Genomic DNA, 14903 nt, shown 5'->3' on the forward strand with positions numbered 1-14903 from the left:
AGGGGCGCAGTGTTTGGTGCGATTATATTTAGGGGCACAGTGTGTGGCACCATGATAATATTATCTTTGTTTATAGGTGTGGAAATGTTGGAAAAGTGAGGAGCCAAAGACATCTGAGTGGCAAATTCTGAAAAAATGGATCATGGCCGGGAAAAGTCGTCATGAAGCCTGGACTGGATGGAGAAGAGGAAAAAAAACTACGTCATCACCTGTGAGTCACTAGATTTATAGACAATCTGTCATCTCTACGGACATGTTTATTATAGGAAATCCTTGTATTTCATGAAGTCTTTGTGCAGTCCAGGACTGATAGACAAATAAGTGTTACTATTCCCCTTGTCAGGAGAATGTGTCCCTACACGGTGCGATACTGTCAGCGATGGTTGGAGACTGTCAGTATCTGGGGACACAGCCTTTTGACAAGGGGAGTAGTAACACCCATTTGTTAATGTCTGGATAAAAAGGAAGTGTTAACAATAGTTACAGGGCGGCGGTGGAGAAGGGGGGCCCAAACTATGGGTAACAGCCCAGGGCCCATGGTCTACTTAATCCGCCACTGTGTATAGAGCTGTAATAGGTCACCCACAGAAGTGTATGGGACCACACTGTATTCCAGTGTTCCCCCAAGAAGTGGCTCCGGTGCAACATGTAGGTTGTAAACCATAGAAGTTCCGAGTTATGATCAAATGCACTGGCTACAATAGGACATACCAATTTAAAGCGTAGCTAAGCGTTTAGCAAACTTATGACATATCATAGTGACATGTCAGAAGATTTGATTGCTGGGGGTCCGAGCACGGAGAACCCCACCAATCGCTAAAACGAAGCAGCTGAAGCGCTTCAGGTTTTTAGTCGGTCAGTAATGAGCTCATGGTCCTCCGGCATCACTGCACTGAACACGCTAGCACCAGCGACAGGTACTGGCCTAGGAAGATTGCCAGACTACTTTGTCACCCGAGTCAAATTACAGAACAGTTATTTTTATTTGGTTTTTTTTTATAAAAAGAACATATGTTATTAGGCGTTTTCTCACACCATTTTTTGTGAAATTTTTTTTGTTTAAAAAAAAAGAATAAAAAAAATAAAAATAAAAAAGTGTTCTGTTCGTAGTGCATTTAATATTTCCCTATTGACCTCCAGCTAACATCTGGCGGTTTTTGCCCAAAAAAATAAAAATAAAGTGGCAAAACACACCAGGAAAACCGCCACTTTAAATGTGGCGTTTTCCTAAGTGCCATCTTTGAACATCCTCTAGCCTAGGGAGCACTCTTCACTTTCTGTTCTTCGTGGACTAGGGAAGTGACAAATCTTCAGAATGTTTTCTACCATTTTAACCCTTAGGGTATGTTCACACGAGGGCGTCCGTAACGGCTGAAATTACGGGGATGTTTCAGCCTGAAAACATCCCCGTAATTTCAGCCGTAACGGCATGTGCAGGCGCTTGAACGCCGCGTCAATTACGGACGTAATTGGCGCTGCTATTCATTGGAGTCAATGAATAACGGCTCCAATTACGGCCAAAGAAATGACAGGTCACTTCTTTGACGCGGGCGTCTATTTACGCGCCATCATTTGACAGCGGCGCGTAAATTACACCTCGTGTGAACAGACAAACGTATGCCCATTGCTTTCAATAGGCAGATGTTTGTCAGCGCTATTGAGGCGCTATTTTCAGACGTAATTCGGGGCAAAAACGCCCGAATTACGTCCATAAATAGGCCGTGTGAACATACCTTTATACAATTTGGACCCATATTGCTGTGAAGAGGGGGGTCAGCAGAAGTTTCATTTCAGGGGTTGTGCCAAGAAAGCCATTTACAACCTGCTGTATCTACAGGGTTGGTTATAGACGTCTGACACCTGGGGGCCCCACCGTTAGAACGTCTTTGTCAGTCCCACAGACTTCCAATGGAGCTGTAACGCACCTGCTCTAGTCATAGTGCTCATCACTGCAGGGATGCATTGAGGTGAAACGGGGGGTTTGGGACCATCAGCAATTAGACATCTATCACCTACACGGATACCCTTCAGATAAGTGATAAAATCTGCACTGTGATAGAAGACAGATAGGAAATACGAGGCACTCACCGCAGTGGCAATAAAAAGTGCAAAATAAAATCTGCACTGTGTGAACAAGGCCATAAAGTTTATGCATTCCCTCTATACTATCCTTCCAAAGCACAATCTTATTCTTGGGTATCTATTAACGGGTATACCCAAGAGACCATAGCCTGTGTCCCTGCAAGTAAGGCGATGAGGTGTACCGTAATCATATACGCTAGGAAAATCTCCGAAGTATACACCGTTGTGCTCATGGACTTTAATGGATGAGTATGTTAAAAAGGACCCTGCAGCCCAAATTGTATTGAAAAGCATAGTTTTCAAAAAAACTGCATTTAAAAACAAAATTTAAAAAAACAAAAAAAAAAACGTATGCCACGAGGTATAATTTTTTATTTTTTTTATTTTTAATGCCAGCTAATGCAAATACCGAATGTGGTTTAACTGGATAAGAAGGGTATAAGACTGTTCAATCCAAGTAAAACATTGCCTTGTACATAATTAAAAAGAATAGTGGCAGGTTACCTTATAGTTTTAGAATTCATGAACAAAGTAAATTAAAAAAAAAAAATAAAAATCGCAAACATTCAGTAAAACACAAACCTTTCCATTAAAAATATTAAAAATAAATAAATTTAAAAAAATCGAATACTCTTTCTGAAATAAAATACTGCATAGGTTCTTTTCACCAGCAATGAACAGGTTAATCTTAAAATGAAGCCGCTGGTTAATGGCTTACATTGAGATCTTTCTTTTCTATGTATAGCCGGATGGGGTGCTGCGACTCCTGAAGCTCGCCTTCGCCAGTATTATCTGTATGCATTCCATTTGAATCCAATTTCCTTTTATTACCTCTGCCCAGGTCAGGGATGAATAGCTGTCAGATTCGCAGTGGAATAAAAAAAAAAAAAAACCCTCTCTTCCAGAGGCAGCTAGTTTCAATTCAGACACATGGCTAATCTGCATATGTGAAGGTCACAGCAATCCAGTGGAAGAGGTTAAGACTGGAACTGCTCCACTAAAAAGAAAGAAATATCAAAACTGATGGAGTCAGAAAGGGAAAGCTCACTATTTCTGGCTTCGCGGCTTGACAATAGGAAACTTCCACGCACATATTTCTGCGTAATATACACAGATTATTTATTTACAGACAAATGTCAGGAGCGCTTTTAAGAGTAAATGGGGAAAAAAAAATAAGGAAACTACCTACAACTGCACTGGGTCTCGGATAAGCAATTCTGCAAGTCTATTCCTAGATCATAGTCTATATATGATGCACAGAATAAATAGCAATTTGTTGAAAAGAGAAAGAGCATCTGGGTGTGGAAATAACATGCAATATGGTTTTAATCCATAATAACCCAGATTAATATATATATATACATACACACACACACACACACACACATACACACATCCGCACGCGTGTATCTAAGCCATACCAGGCTTTTAGATCCATTTCTCAGCAATAACGCTACAGCTGGATGTTAAACCCTACGGTACAATATGGGAATCTGTACATACACAGCCGTTTGGTTTTTGTGGCGAGTGGCGTTTTATCAAAAACGTAGCATGCTCTATGTACAGCTGGGGTTTTTTCTCACGTTTCTCTCCATCTATGGAACATCAAAATCACACTGGGAAAAAACGCATGTTCTTAACGGGACTAACTAAAAAAACGCCACCAAAAACGCTATAAACCTGTAGGTTACATTTAAAAAACACTGATGTTTTTTAATGCAGTTTAAAATGGAAGACAAAAACCATATGTAAAAGGGATTTTTACGGTTTTCCGAGGGTTCCGTTAAACGGTTCTAACAAAAAGATGAATACACGTAGTGTTTAATGGGTACACTTTGATTTTTAAACAAACTTTAACTTATTCTGTGCAAATATAAAAATATTTTGCATAAAAAAAAAAGAAAGGAAGTCAATAATATGGCCAAAATGTCCAAATAGCGTAACCAGAGCTTCAAGGCATTTTGGAGGGGGATGTTTAATCACCATAGTGGTAGAAAGCAATTCACCCACGTAATTCAGTCATTCCCTTTTCCATCAGCATTGGAATGAGTATGGCCGACTCTAGTAGCATTGTTCTTCGAAACTGCCTTTAGATCACAGAAAATTAGCGAATTGTTACAATCCAAGATTAAATACGATTATAAATGTAAATTATTTTGATGTTACCTTGTAATGACCTGAGCGTTATTGCTAACCACATATATAAAAAGCCCAATGCACATGACCATATTTATGGATCCGCGTTGTAAGGACTTGTAGAACAGCGCCAAAGTCTGATATGAGCCCATACTGTACATCTTTGCACTTACGGTTTTGCGAGAAAATAGATTGTGGCATGCGCTATTGCATGACATATAATGGAGTCAAGTATACAGTGTGCGCAATTGTATGGTGGCTCCATGAAGCAAAGTGCCTGTGGATCAATAACATGAACCTGCAGTGACTCGGTTCGCTTGACATGGCAAAGCTGTGTGCATGAGCTCATATAATGGTCTGACAAATAGGCACCAAAAAGTGCTGGGGGACAAACAAGATGCTTTATTAAGTAAATTTGCTCAAATCATACAAAAATTTGTACATACACACATTTACAGATACACAAACAGTAACATTTTTACATTGGTCACTTTTCTCTTGTTGCTTCACTATTAGGGCTTGTCCACACGTTGCGGAATTGCTCCGTTTTCGCTGTCCGGAATTGCGGACGGAAAAAACGCAGCAGAATACAGTGGTAGCAAAGTGGATGAGATTGAACAAATCTCATCCACACGCTGCATGAATACGGAGCGGGAAAACCGTTCAGAAATTGACCTATGGTGGGGAAATTTATTCTGCAGCATGTCAATTGTATTTGCGTAAACACTGCTTATTTGTTGTGGGAAATCCCCATTGAATTCAATGGGGAGATAAATCCCGCAACAAATAGCAGTTATTGTGTTTTTTGTGGCAGGTCTGCAGCGATCCTGATACTTACCCAGAAGTCTGTGTTCCTTCCTCCAGCGCGGCCTCCTGAGATGAGGTTTCATTCCATGTGACCGCTGCAGCCAATCACAGGCTGCAGCGGTCTCCTGGGATGAAACGTCATCTCAGGAAGCCGGGCCTGCTAGCAGGTGCTGCAGTTTTCCGCAGCAAACATTCCGGGCGAAAAACTGAACCACAGTTTGGTGCGGTTTTTCGCCCGGAAATTTCCTGTCGCACAGGGCGGATATTAGACAGCGTATCGGCCCGTGTGAACACAGCCTTAGGGTATGTTCATACAGGGTGGATATGTGTGAAAGTACACAGCGTGTCCACCCTGGCGACCACAGGGAATTCTGGCCTAAAAACTGCACGTGTAAAAAAAAAGTTACATACTTACCCATAGCCACGACGACGTGTCCATCTGACGTCCTGCAGCCCTTCCTCCTGGGACGAAACGCCATCCCTGGAGGCCGCGCTGGACGCATGAGCAAAGAAATCTGGGTAAGTAGAATCTTTTTTTTTTTTTTCTGAGTTGCGATTTTTGAGGTCGGAATCGCAGCTTTTCTGCCGCAAAGATGGCAACAACCCCTACCTGTTGCAAGGTTTTACCTCCCCATTGAATTAAATGGGGAAAACCCGCAACAAATCATCAATTACACAAATACATTTAATATGCTGCCGATTAAAAAACGCACCGCAGGTCAATTTAAGCATTTTTTCTGCTTATCTATCATTTTGCTCAAATCTCATCCTCTCGGCTGCTACTATATTATGTTGCGGATTTTGCGCAACAAACTCTATTGCGGAAAATCCGCAGTATTTACGCTACGTGTGAACCTGGACTTCTGGCAAGCGTTATAAAAGCACCAAAATTCCACAGTACAAAAGCACACCAGAAGGAGAAAAGTCACAACAGCAGATGACAGACACAAAGGAAGTCAGATTCATGTACACAGAGAAGGAAATATATATAGAAAGCGGGTAGGAGGAGGGGAGTAAACATACACGTAAAGAGTCAGAAACAGTATGAGAGACCAACACAAGTTTAAAAAACGTGAAAACATAGCACATAGACGTGAATCGTGTACACACAATGCAGGCACAGAAAGGGAAAAAACACCCACACACACTCGGCCAGAGAAACAGACAAGGCTGAACGAAGAAACCGAATAAAAGAAACAAACACTAGAAAACAAAAAGCAACATTAAAAACATAAAAAAACAAAAGCATAAAGTCGTTGAAGCTGAGAAATACAGGTCAGAAACGGTATAGATATATTGAGCTTGCTACAGAGTAGCATAATGTATGTACATATAAAGGCAACATGAAAAGGCCTAACAACCACAGGCATCTTCATTGTAGGGAGTCCTAGCACCAGACAAACAAATACATTCTCCAGTGTCACTGTCAATGTATGGCGAATAAATGTACGGAAATAAGGCAATGGCTGAAATAAATGGTACATATTCCGAGTTACATTAAATACACAACTTGTTTACATAGTGTAACTTGGTGCAATTTTAGCCAAAACCAGGAGTGGATCCCGTAGAGAAGTAGAAGTGTATGTTCACACTTATTGAGAAATACGCGGCTGATTTCAAGAGAAAACAGACTATGAACCCAGGCGTTCTTGGAGCTGATTTTCAAAGTGTTTTTGGTGTTTGCAAGAATATTTTGAAGCATATTTTTTGTAGCGTCAATTGAAAATCAGCCTCAAGAACTGACATGCCACTTATTTTTTATTAGGCTTTTTTTTTTTTTAATTCAGCAGCTTAAGGGTCAGTTCACACGTTGCGTAAATACTGCGATTTTTCTGCAACAGAATTATTTGCGGAAAATCCACAGCTAATACAGTAGCAGCAGAGTGGATAAGATAGAACAAATCTCATCCACACTCTGCCTAAATACGGAGCAGAAAAAACCCTCAGAAACTGACCTGGGGTGCAGAGTTTTATTCCCCAGCATGTCAATTGTGTTGCGTAAACACTGCTTATTTGTTGCGGGTTTTCCCCATTAAGCTCAATGGGGAGGTAAACTCGCAATAGCAGTTGTTGCTTTTTTTGTGGTGGGTTCGCAGCGATTCCACCGATAAAAAATAAATCTTATACTTACACAGAAGTCTTTGTTTCTCCCTCTAGCACGGCTTCCTGGGATGACCTTTCATCCCATGTGATCGCCGCTGCAGCCAATCAAATGCTGCAGCGGTCTCCTGGGACAAAACGTCATCTTAGGTGGCCGGCCTGCTAGCAGTTTTTTGCAGCTGACATTCTAGCCGAAAAACTGCACCAATTTGGTGCGGTTTTCCGCCCGGAATTCCATGCAGCGCAGAGGGCGGATACGCTGCGTGCTTTTACACAGCGTATCCGCTTCATGTGAACTCAGTATAAAAATTCATATGAACTACACAGTGTATTATCCCATTGAAATCAATGGGAAACTGTTTGCAGGTGTATTTTAAAAGTGTAATACTAGTTTTTTATGCTTCGAAATACGCCTGAAAATAAGCCGAGTGAACATACCCTTAGGCTATGTTCACACATTGAGGATTTTAGTGCAGATTCCGTGCCGAAAGCTGTATTATATCTGCTCACAATCCGCCTCCATTGCAAGAGAATGGGGATTTAGTAACCCCATGCACATGCTCCGGCCATTCAAATCTGCGCAGTTTCTTTTTCATGCTGTGGAAAACAAAATAAGATTTTTGAGACAAAGTCGGCAGTGGTTTAAAAAGAATGGCAAATATAAAAAGAAGAAGAACTTATACTTCCTCTTCCCCCTGGAAGAGGGGAAATATCCACTTCTGACTTTGGCTCAAAAATCTGCATCAAATTGTGATGTGTGAACATACCCAAGGGCCTCATTCCCACAGTGCAGATTTACTGCAGATTTTGCATGTCTTTTTTTAAGACAAAACCAGGAACAGAACCTAAACATTAGAAATCTATATAAAAGCAAGGCCTTCTAGATCCAAATGTGGTTTTGGCTTTAAAAAATAAAATTAAAAAAACTTATGTAAAATAGACAGCAAATCTGCACTGTGTGAACAAGGCCTCATGACAAGTGGCAGATTTGTTGCAGAAAATTTGTTCAACAGCAGAAACAATCCCAGAAGTATGGAAAAGATTTTAAACATCCATTCCAGTAAAAAGGACTGTTGCAGAAATGTCTGCAACAAAGCTTTTAAATAAGGGGGGGAAAAAAAAACAAAACAAAAAAAAAAACCTCAAAAACCTGCATCTCCTGCTTTACATATTTTAAGCATCAACATACTCCGTCCAGAAAACAGGCTCTGAAAATAACACCAATAACCATGTGGTGACACTTGATTCTAAGAAACTGAGAAATAAAAGTAAAAAGCACTTTGATGTCTGCTGGGTTTTTTTTTTTCACCCAAAAACAGGATTGGATGGATCTTAAAAAAAAAAATAAAAAATTGCATAAACTACGGGAAGATGATAAATCTTTGTTTTATACTTTTGCCTCAAATAAAAAAAAAAAGAGAAAAAAAAAAAAAAAAAACACACAAACTGCACTATGTGAACACGGCCTTAAGGGACACCTCACCCTCGTACTGTTCAACTAGACAAAACCGCGGAATTTACCTGGTGTGATTATAACTGCAACACCGCTAGGCCTTTACGGTGTAGGATATGCGATATAACCAGAAAAAAAAAACACACCATGAATTGTCCTGTATCAAACCTTAACAAGAATGGAGGCGGAGGTGAAACTCACATCTCTACTGTACAGGTACAGCCTTGCTTAATATGAATGACAGCAATTAATCTTGATCCTTGGCAATGAACACTGCATGATAAAACACTAGCATTAGACAGCACAACCACAATTGTATTGGAGATTAATGTGAAAGGATACCGGGGAATTGGGGTGTTTGTAATCCAACATAGTCTGTATCAAATATATATATATATATATATATATATATATATATATATATATATATATATAATTTATTTTTTTGATACACAAAAATAAATATATTCAAACAGATTTACTGCATAGTAGAGCAAAAAAAAAAACAAAAAAAAAAAACACCAGACAAATACTGGTTTCCTGTAGGACATTTTATAGTATGTGACCAATAATGGTAAAAACACACACACAATATATATATATATATATATAGTTTTTGCTTACAATACACATCAATGTTCTATGACAATACGCTGCTGGCCTTAACACTATACACTGGCAATGATCAATGCCAGGCTGCACAATCTATTCTGCATCACCAAGCATACATTTTTATACCCTTCCTTCTACAAAGCGGTCGCATACCATCGGATTTTCAGCATGCTGTACAATGTAAAGGAGAATATATGTCCACAATGTGCACATTTGTGTAGCTAACTAAAACAACCCCCCCCCCCCCCCCCAAAAAAAAAAAAAAACACCAAGCCAAAGGCCAACAAGGCAATCAACAAATGAATAAAAGTCGCTAAATAAAACAGTTGGAAATGTTTATTCTATTAAAAGCTGAATGGGTTAATTCCGCTGCTCCTTAATACTCGCACACATTAATTGTAAGTAGACATAAAAATACTAACCCCATCGCGGTGGGAAATATTACAAATTATTCTGATAGAACGCAGATCATCATGAGAATACTGCCCTCCCCAACCCCACCCTAGATTAATATTGGATTATGAAGATATATAAATCAGGATAGAGATATATATATATATCTATTAACTGATACATTTGAAAGCAAAAGTAGTATAGGGTTCAGGATAAGATTCTTCCCTGTATATAGACACTCTGCTACATATAGATTATTGGAACTTTACATGTACCATCTGTATGGTAACGCTATGACCGTGTGAGCAGACATTGCCGCCCTGCTATTATTATTTGTGCCAGGGAATATCTGTGACTGTACTGTTCAGCAATTCTATTTACATCAGCGCAGCTAAATGCCCAATGGTGAGAGCGGAGCCAATCAGATGGCAGATTAGATGTCAACTCAGAGGCAGCTGTCTGGAGACTATTACAGCCAGTTTACCTCCACAATTCAAATTCCAAACCTTGCAAAGGAGATCAAGTCACTCTTTAGACTCAAGCTGCCAGCCAGCAGCATAGCCGCGATCCAGCACCCACCAACCGATGAAATGCCCAACAAAGGGCAAGAATAGGATTGCACAAAGCTTAACCAACCTATATACCCCATTATACAAATGTCACATATACAGGCAGAGACACAGGCCCCAGCCTATGCTGAGTGAGGCGCAGCCATCTCTGTGCTTGCAACAACATATACAGAACCAGGACTCCATCTCAATAAAAGAATAGAAATAACAACAAGTTGAAAAGCATTAGCTAAATGAGTCAATATTTAAATCACACAGTAGAGGCCGCATCAACAAATAAATAAGCCAGACTAGTGTAATATGTTTATGTAACATGTACCCACCATTGTATACGGTCTATACAAGAACAATACACAAGGTATACAATCAACTGTATGCACCCCAGATATAGGGTGCCGGGGGGGGGGGTGTACAGGGCATGGGCCCTTTTACTTATTGGAATGGGTTAATCTAGAGAATGTGTTGTCCTAGAACAAGGACAAGGCTGCACAACCTCCCCCAGCAGCAGAGAAATGGCTGCAGCCCTTTATAAGGAAATAAAGTACATGGGACCTGCAGTTCCACAGCTCAGCACTTCTCTTCTAAACTACTCAGTGATCTGCCATCAAAACTAGGATTTTATGTTACCTGGGATCTGCTGATGGTTTGTCCAGTGCTGCCAGGGCTCATAGCTGGGTGATTTCTTTGTTGTGCTCCCCAGGCTGTGTTTGCAGCTCCATACTGGGACCCCATGTCTTTGCCCATCCCCATGCTCCCTGGCTGCTGCTGCTGGCTCCCCTGGGTGATTGAAGCCTGTTGTTGGGGGGCACTGTAGTCAGTATAGCTTCCTCCATAACTCCTCATCATAGGGCTTGGGGATGTCAAGAGCTGGTTAAGAGTAGGGGTGGCCCCTGAAGGGTGCTGGTTTTGTCCCTGATAGCGCTGAAAGCCCCCTGCATTGGAAGCACTGGGTGGTTTACCATGGTTGGCACCCCTCTCCCCTATCATCATGCTGCTGTTATTTGGGGTGGTGGAGCCACTTTGCCTTGGGGAGCTCAGTATCCCATATGCAGAGGCTGAGCTGCTATAGCCCCCCACCCCTCCTCCTGCAGCAGCGGCCCTGCTGTATCCCTGGTAGTGGTCATATTGGCTGCTTCCATAGCCTTCATGTGAGTTCTGTATGGGGTCCATGTTGCTGCTGGGGTCCGCAGATCCCGAGTGCATTATGCCTATACCCGGGCTTTGTTGTCTGCCATGTTGATCAAAGCAAGGCCCTGCTCGGTTTGATGATGCACTGCCATAATAATTATTAAACTCAGCCGAGGAAGAAGAAGAGGAGGATGAAGAAGAAGATGAGCCAGCGCTGCCACCAATATTATTATTATTGCTGCTTCCTTGTTGTTGTCCCCCTGGCAGCATGGCATGCTCATACCGGCTGCCCATGGACTCCCCAGCCATCATCTTGCCCTGCAGCTCATCCTCCTCTCCTGCCTTGCCCGTCCTTCTGGGCTGGGGGTCGCCCTGGTCCTTGCCTGCTGTAGCAGCGTTATTGCAGCCCTCTTCTCCCCCAGCAGGCTGCTGATTCTCCATGTCTGATGTCTCACTGCTGCTGCTGCCTTTATTCGGCGGTGCTGGCTGGGGCGGATGGCTAGGGTGGTGGGGAGGGTGCTGCTGCAGATGCTGGGGTGCATGGTGATGGGCATGGTGATGAAGTGGGTGAGCAATGGGTGCATGATAATCCCCACCACTAGTGGTCTTCAACTTGTGATTGGGGATGCCAGCAGCCATCTCCATAGGCGGATATTGGGGGGAGGCTGCTAGGCTTCTTCCATCCTTCAGCCCTGCATCGGAGCTGCTGTTATTATTGTTGCTATTATTACTAGATGAAGATAATGAGGTGGCATTGGCCATGTTCACTTCATGGTGGTGATGGTGGTGGTGGAGAAGGTGGTGGTGATGCAGGAGGTTGTGGTGGTGAAGATGATCCACGTTATTCTTGTTGGGAGCCCCATCTCCTAGTCCAGGTATAGCTCCCAAGCCTGTCCCTGTGCCTCCAGGGTTTAGGTCCTGACTGAGCCCAGGAAGAGTCTGGTTTTTCACCTTATTGTTGGTCGGAGCAGCAGCTGAAACCACTTGCGCTGCCATGATCATTGCAACATCTCAGTCAATGCTGGGAAGCTCTCCACAATATGCAGCAAGAAGAAAATCACAGCACAAGATACAAACAGAAGCAGATTCCAATGAAAATGTCCCAAACAATCAGCGCTGAGTCCCGCTGAAGTACGAGCTCCTACCGCTGCCTGGTTCATATACTCGGCGCTGATCCTCAGGACTTCATGATGAAACTTTCCCAGCCCAGAACCCGGATGTAGCTACATACACGGCTGTCTGCAGCTATGTGGCCCAGCATGGCTTGTGAGCAGCTCTAGCAACCATTATCCACTTCTTTCTGATTACAGGACACATGGAAAACCCGGACTGGATCCTGCTTCTCTCCAGCTGCTGGAGCTGGGACTATCAGTCCCTCCAGGACAAGAAGTGGCCAATAACAAACGGTGCCCTGGTACCTGTCACACACTGCCAGCCTCCCCTTGTCCCAACTCCACACATGCAATGGGGCAGCTGCTGGGGACATGTGATTGGGGTGAACCTCAGCTCCCCTGCCTGCTCACTCTCTCCTCCACCCCCTCCCTTCCCAGTGAAACAACAGGAGGAGGAGTGGTTGCAGTCTGCAAGAGGAGAAGGCTTGTGGGAGGGAAAGCTGGGCCACCACTTAACCCCCTGTGTGCCGGAGCTCCACACTGACAGGAGTTTTTACACTGCATCAGGCATACAGTTAGCAGCACAAACACTCTTAATGCAGTCCCTTTTTGCAGAACTAGGACTACTTTGCAATGTGTAAAAACATAGAGACAGACCTCTTATCGGATGTTTCTCTGGGCTTTACACATTTAATTGGAGAGTGTGTTTTGCACATTAAACTAGCCAGTAATGATTTCTCTTAAAAGCCATAAATAATCCAATATTTTTTCGTTTTAATCTGAGTGTCACATAAACAAGGCGATTAATGGTAACAATGCCAACGGTTTTGCACGAGCTTGGCCGTGCACTGAAAATTCATGGGCAGAATATTAATGAGCCTCACAGTGAATTATCATTCATTTGTCGTTGGATTGTCAAATACATGTCAGGATTACATAATACAATTAATACATAGTCAGAAAATAATGCCAGCCATGGTTAAAAGGCTTTTAATTCATTATATCAGTTTGTTTGTTTTTCCAAAGATTCAATGATTATCATAAACTCATTTTCGTAAAATCGCGGCAACAAAAGTACATTTTGACGTGTGAACGCAGCTTTATCAAAATGACAACCTGCGGCATCTATGGCTAGATTGAGTCTTCTTGCTCTGGAGCATATTATGGCTCCTTCTTTATAGAGGCCATATATGTGGTGCCAAGGACGGAATCTGATCCCTTCCTGTGAGATCAAGAAAGCCTTTCTCAAAACTTGCTTCAGTAAAGTCTGTCCTGATCTTCCAGGATTGGATCCAATCCTGCCCTTTCTATTACATATACAGTTCCTTTTATTGAGCCCAATATATGCTCATGAGCATGGAGTCCCTGTGCCTCTGTATTATCGAGCCATTGCCACTGTTTGTGACACCTTATTTTTGTGATTTACAGGATATGCTATAAATGTATGATAGATGACAGAGCCGGGACCCGCACCTATCTCCAGAACTGGGGTCATTCGATTCCTGTTCTGCTTGGTGAGGTGGCCTATAATGTCAATATAGAGAGTAAGTAAATGCTGCTAAGAGGCAACTTACTGATAAGTGGCAACCTAAACAGACAAATAAAAAGGTTAGTGTCATGTGTCAAATATATATATATGCATGCGTGTGTGTAAAGAAATGATCGCAGCACTCCAATAGGTTGATGTCAAACAAAAATGTAGTTTATTGTTCCATGTTTCAAAGGATAAGCTGCGTTTCAGTCCTCACACAGGTCCTTTTTCAAGCCTTTTCCTCTTCCACCTTCTTTATATATATGTGTATATATATATATATGTGTATATATATATGTGTGTATATATATATATATATATATATATATGTAATTATGACTATTGAGAAGCGGGAAAATAGAAAACATTACAATTTCAAAATACTGATAATCTGATAAGTGGCAATACAGACCCAATATATACACTGATTAGTCATAAAATTAAAGGGTAACTAAACGTTCGACAAGCTTCTGACATGTCATAAGTTTTGGTTGGTGGGGGTCCAAGCACTGAGACCCCCACCAATCGCTAGAACGTAGCAGCAGATGTGCTCGTGTGAGCGCTCAGCCGCTTCGTTCTTTTCGGCTCTTTCCGGAAAGCCAATGCATTGGAGTACGGGCTCATAGACTTTCTATTGAGCCGGTACTCCGATACATTGATTTCCGGAAAAGGCCGAACAGAAACGAAGCGGCTGAGCGCTCACACGAGCACTTCTGCCACTTCGTTTTAGTGATTGGTGGGAGTCTCAGTGCTCGGACCCCCAACAATCGAAACTTCTGACATGTCACTATGACATATTAGAAGTTTGTTGAACATATAGTTACACTTTAAAACCACCTGCCAAATATTGGGTGGGTTCCACATGTACCTGGGCCTTCCACATGATGTAAAAGAAAACATGATTCATCAGACGAGGCCACCTCCTTACCATTGCTCCATGGTTCAGTTCTGATGATCAGTGAACAGAGGTCAGTATGTCC

General features: G+C 42.1%; 1 protein-coding gene across 8 annotated transcripts in view; it reads right to left on the reverse strand.

The window, feature by feature from the left end:
- Nucleotides 1-12816, reverse strand: part of ARID1B (AT-rich interaction domain 1B) — a 434025-nt gene extending 421209 nt beyond the window's left edge. For all 8 annotated transcript variants that reach the window (XM_075862678.1, XM_075862676.1, XM_075862674.1 and 5 more), the window contains exon 1: nucleotides 10780-12816. In XM_075862678.1, the coding sequence (XP_075718793.1) occupies nucleotides 10780-12282 (1503 nt within the window). In that variant the 5' untranslated portion in view covers nucleotides 12283-12816. The remainder of the gene's footprint in view (nucleotides 1-10779) is intronic.
- Between the last annotated feature and the right edge of the window lie 2087 nt (nucleotides 12817-14903).

This window comes from Rhinoderma darwinii, chromosome 4 (genome assembly GCF_050947455.1).
Source record: "Rhinoderma darwinii isolate aRhiDar2 chromosome 4, aRhiDar2.hap1, whole genome shotgun sequence".
In the NCBI taxonomy this organism is placed as follows: domain Eukaryota; kingdom Metazoa; phylum Chordata; class Amphibia; order Anura; family Rhinodermatidae; genus Rhinoderma; species Rhinoderma darwinii.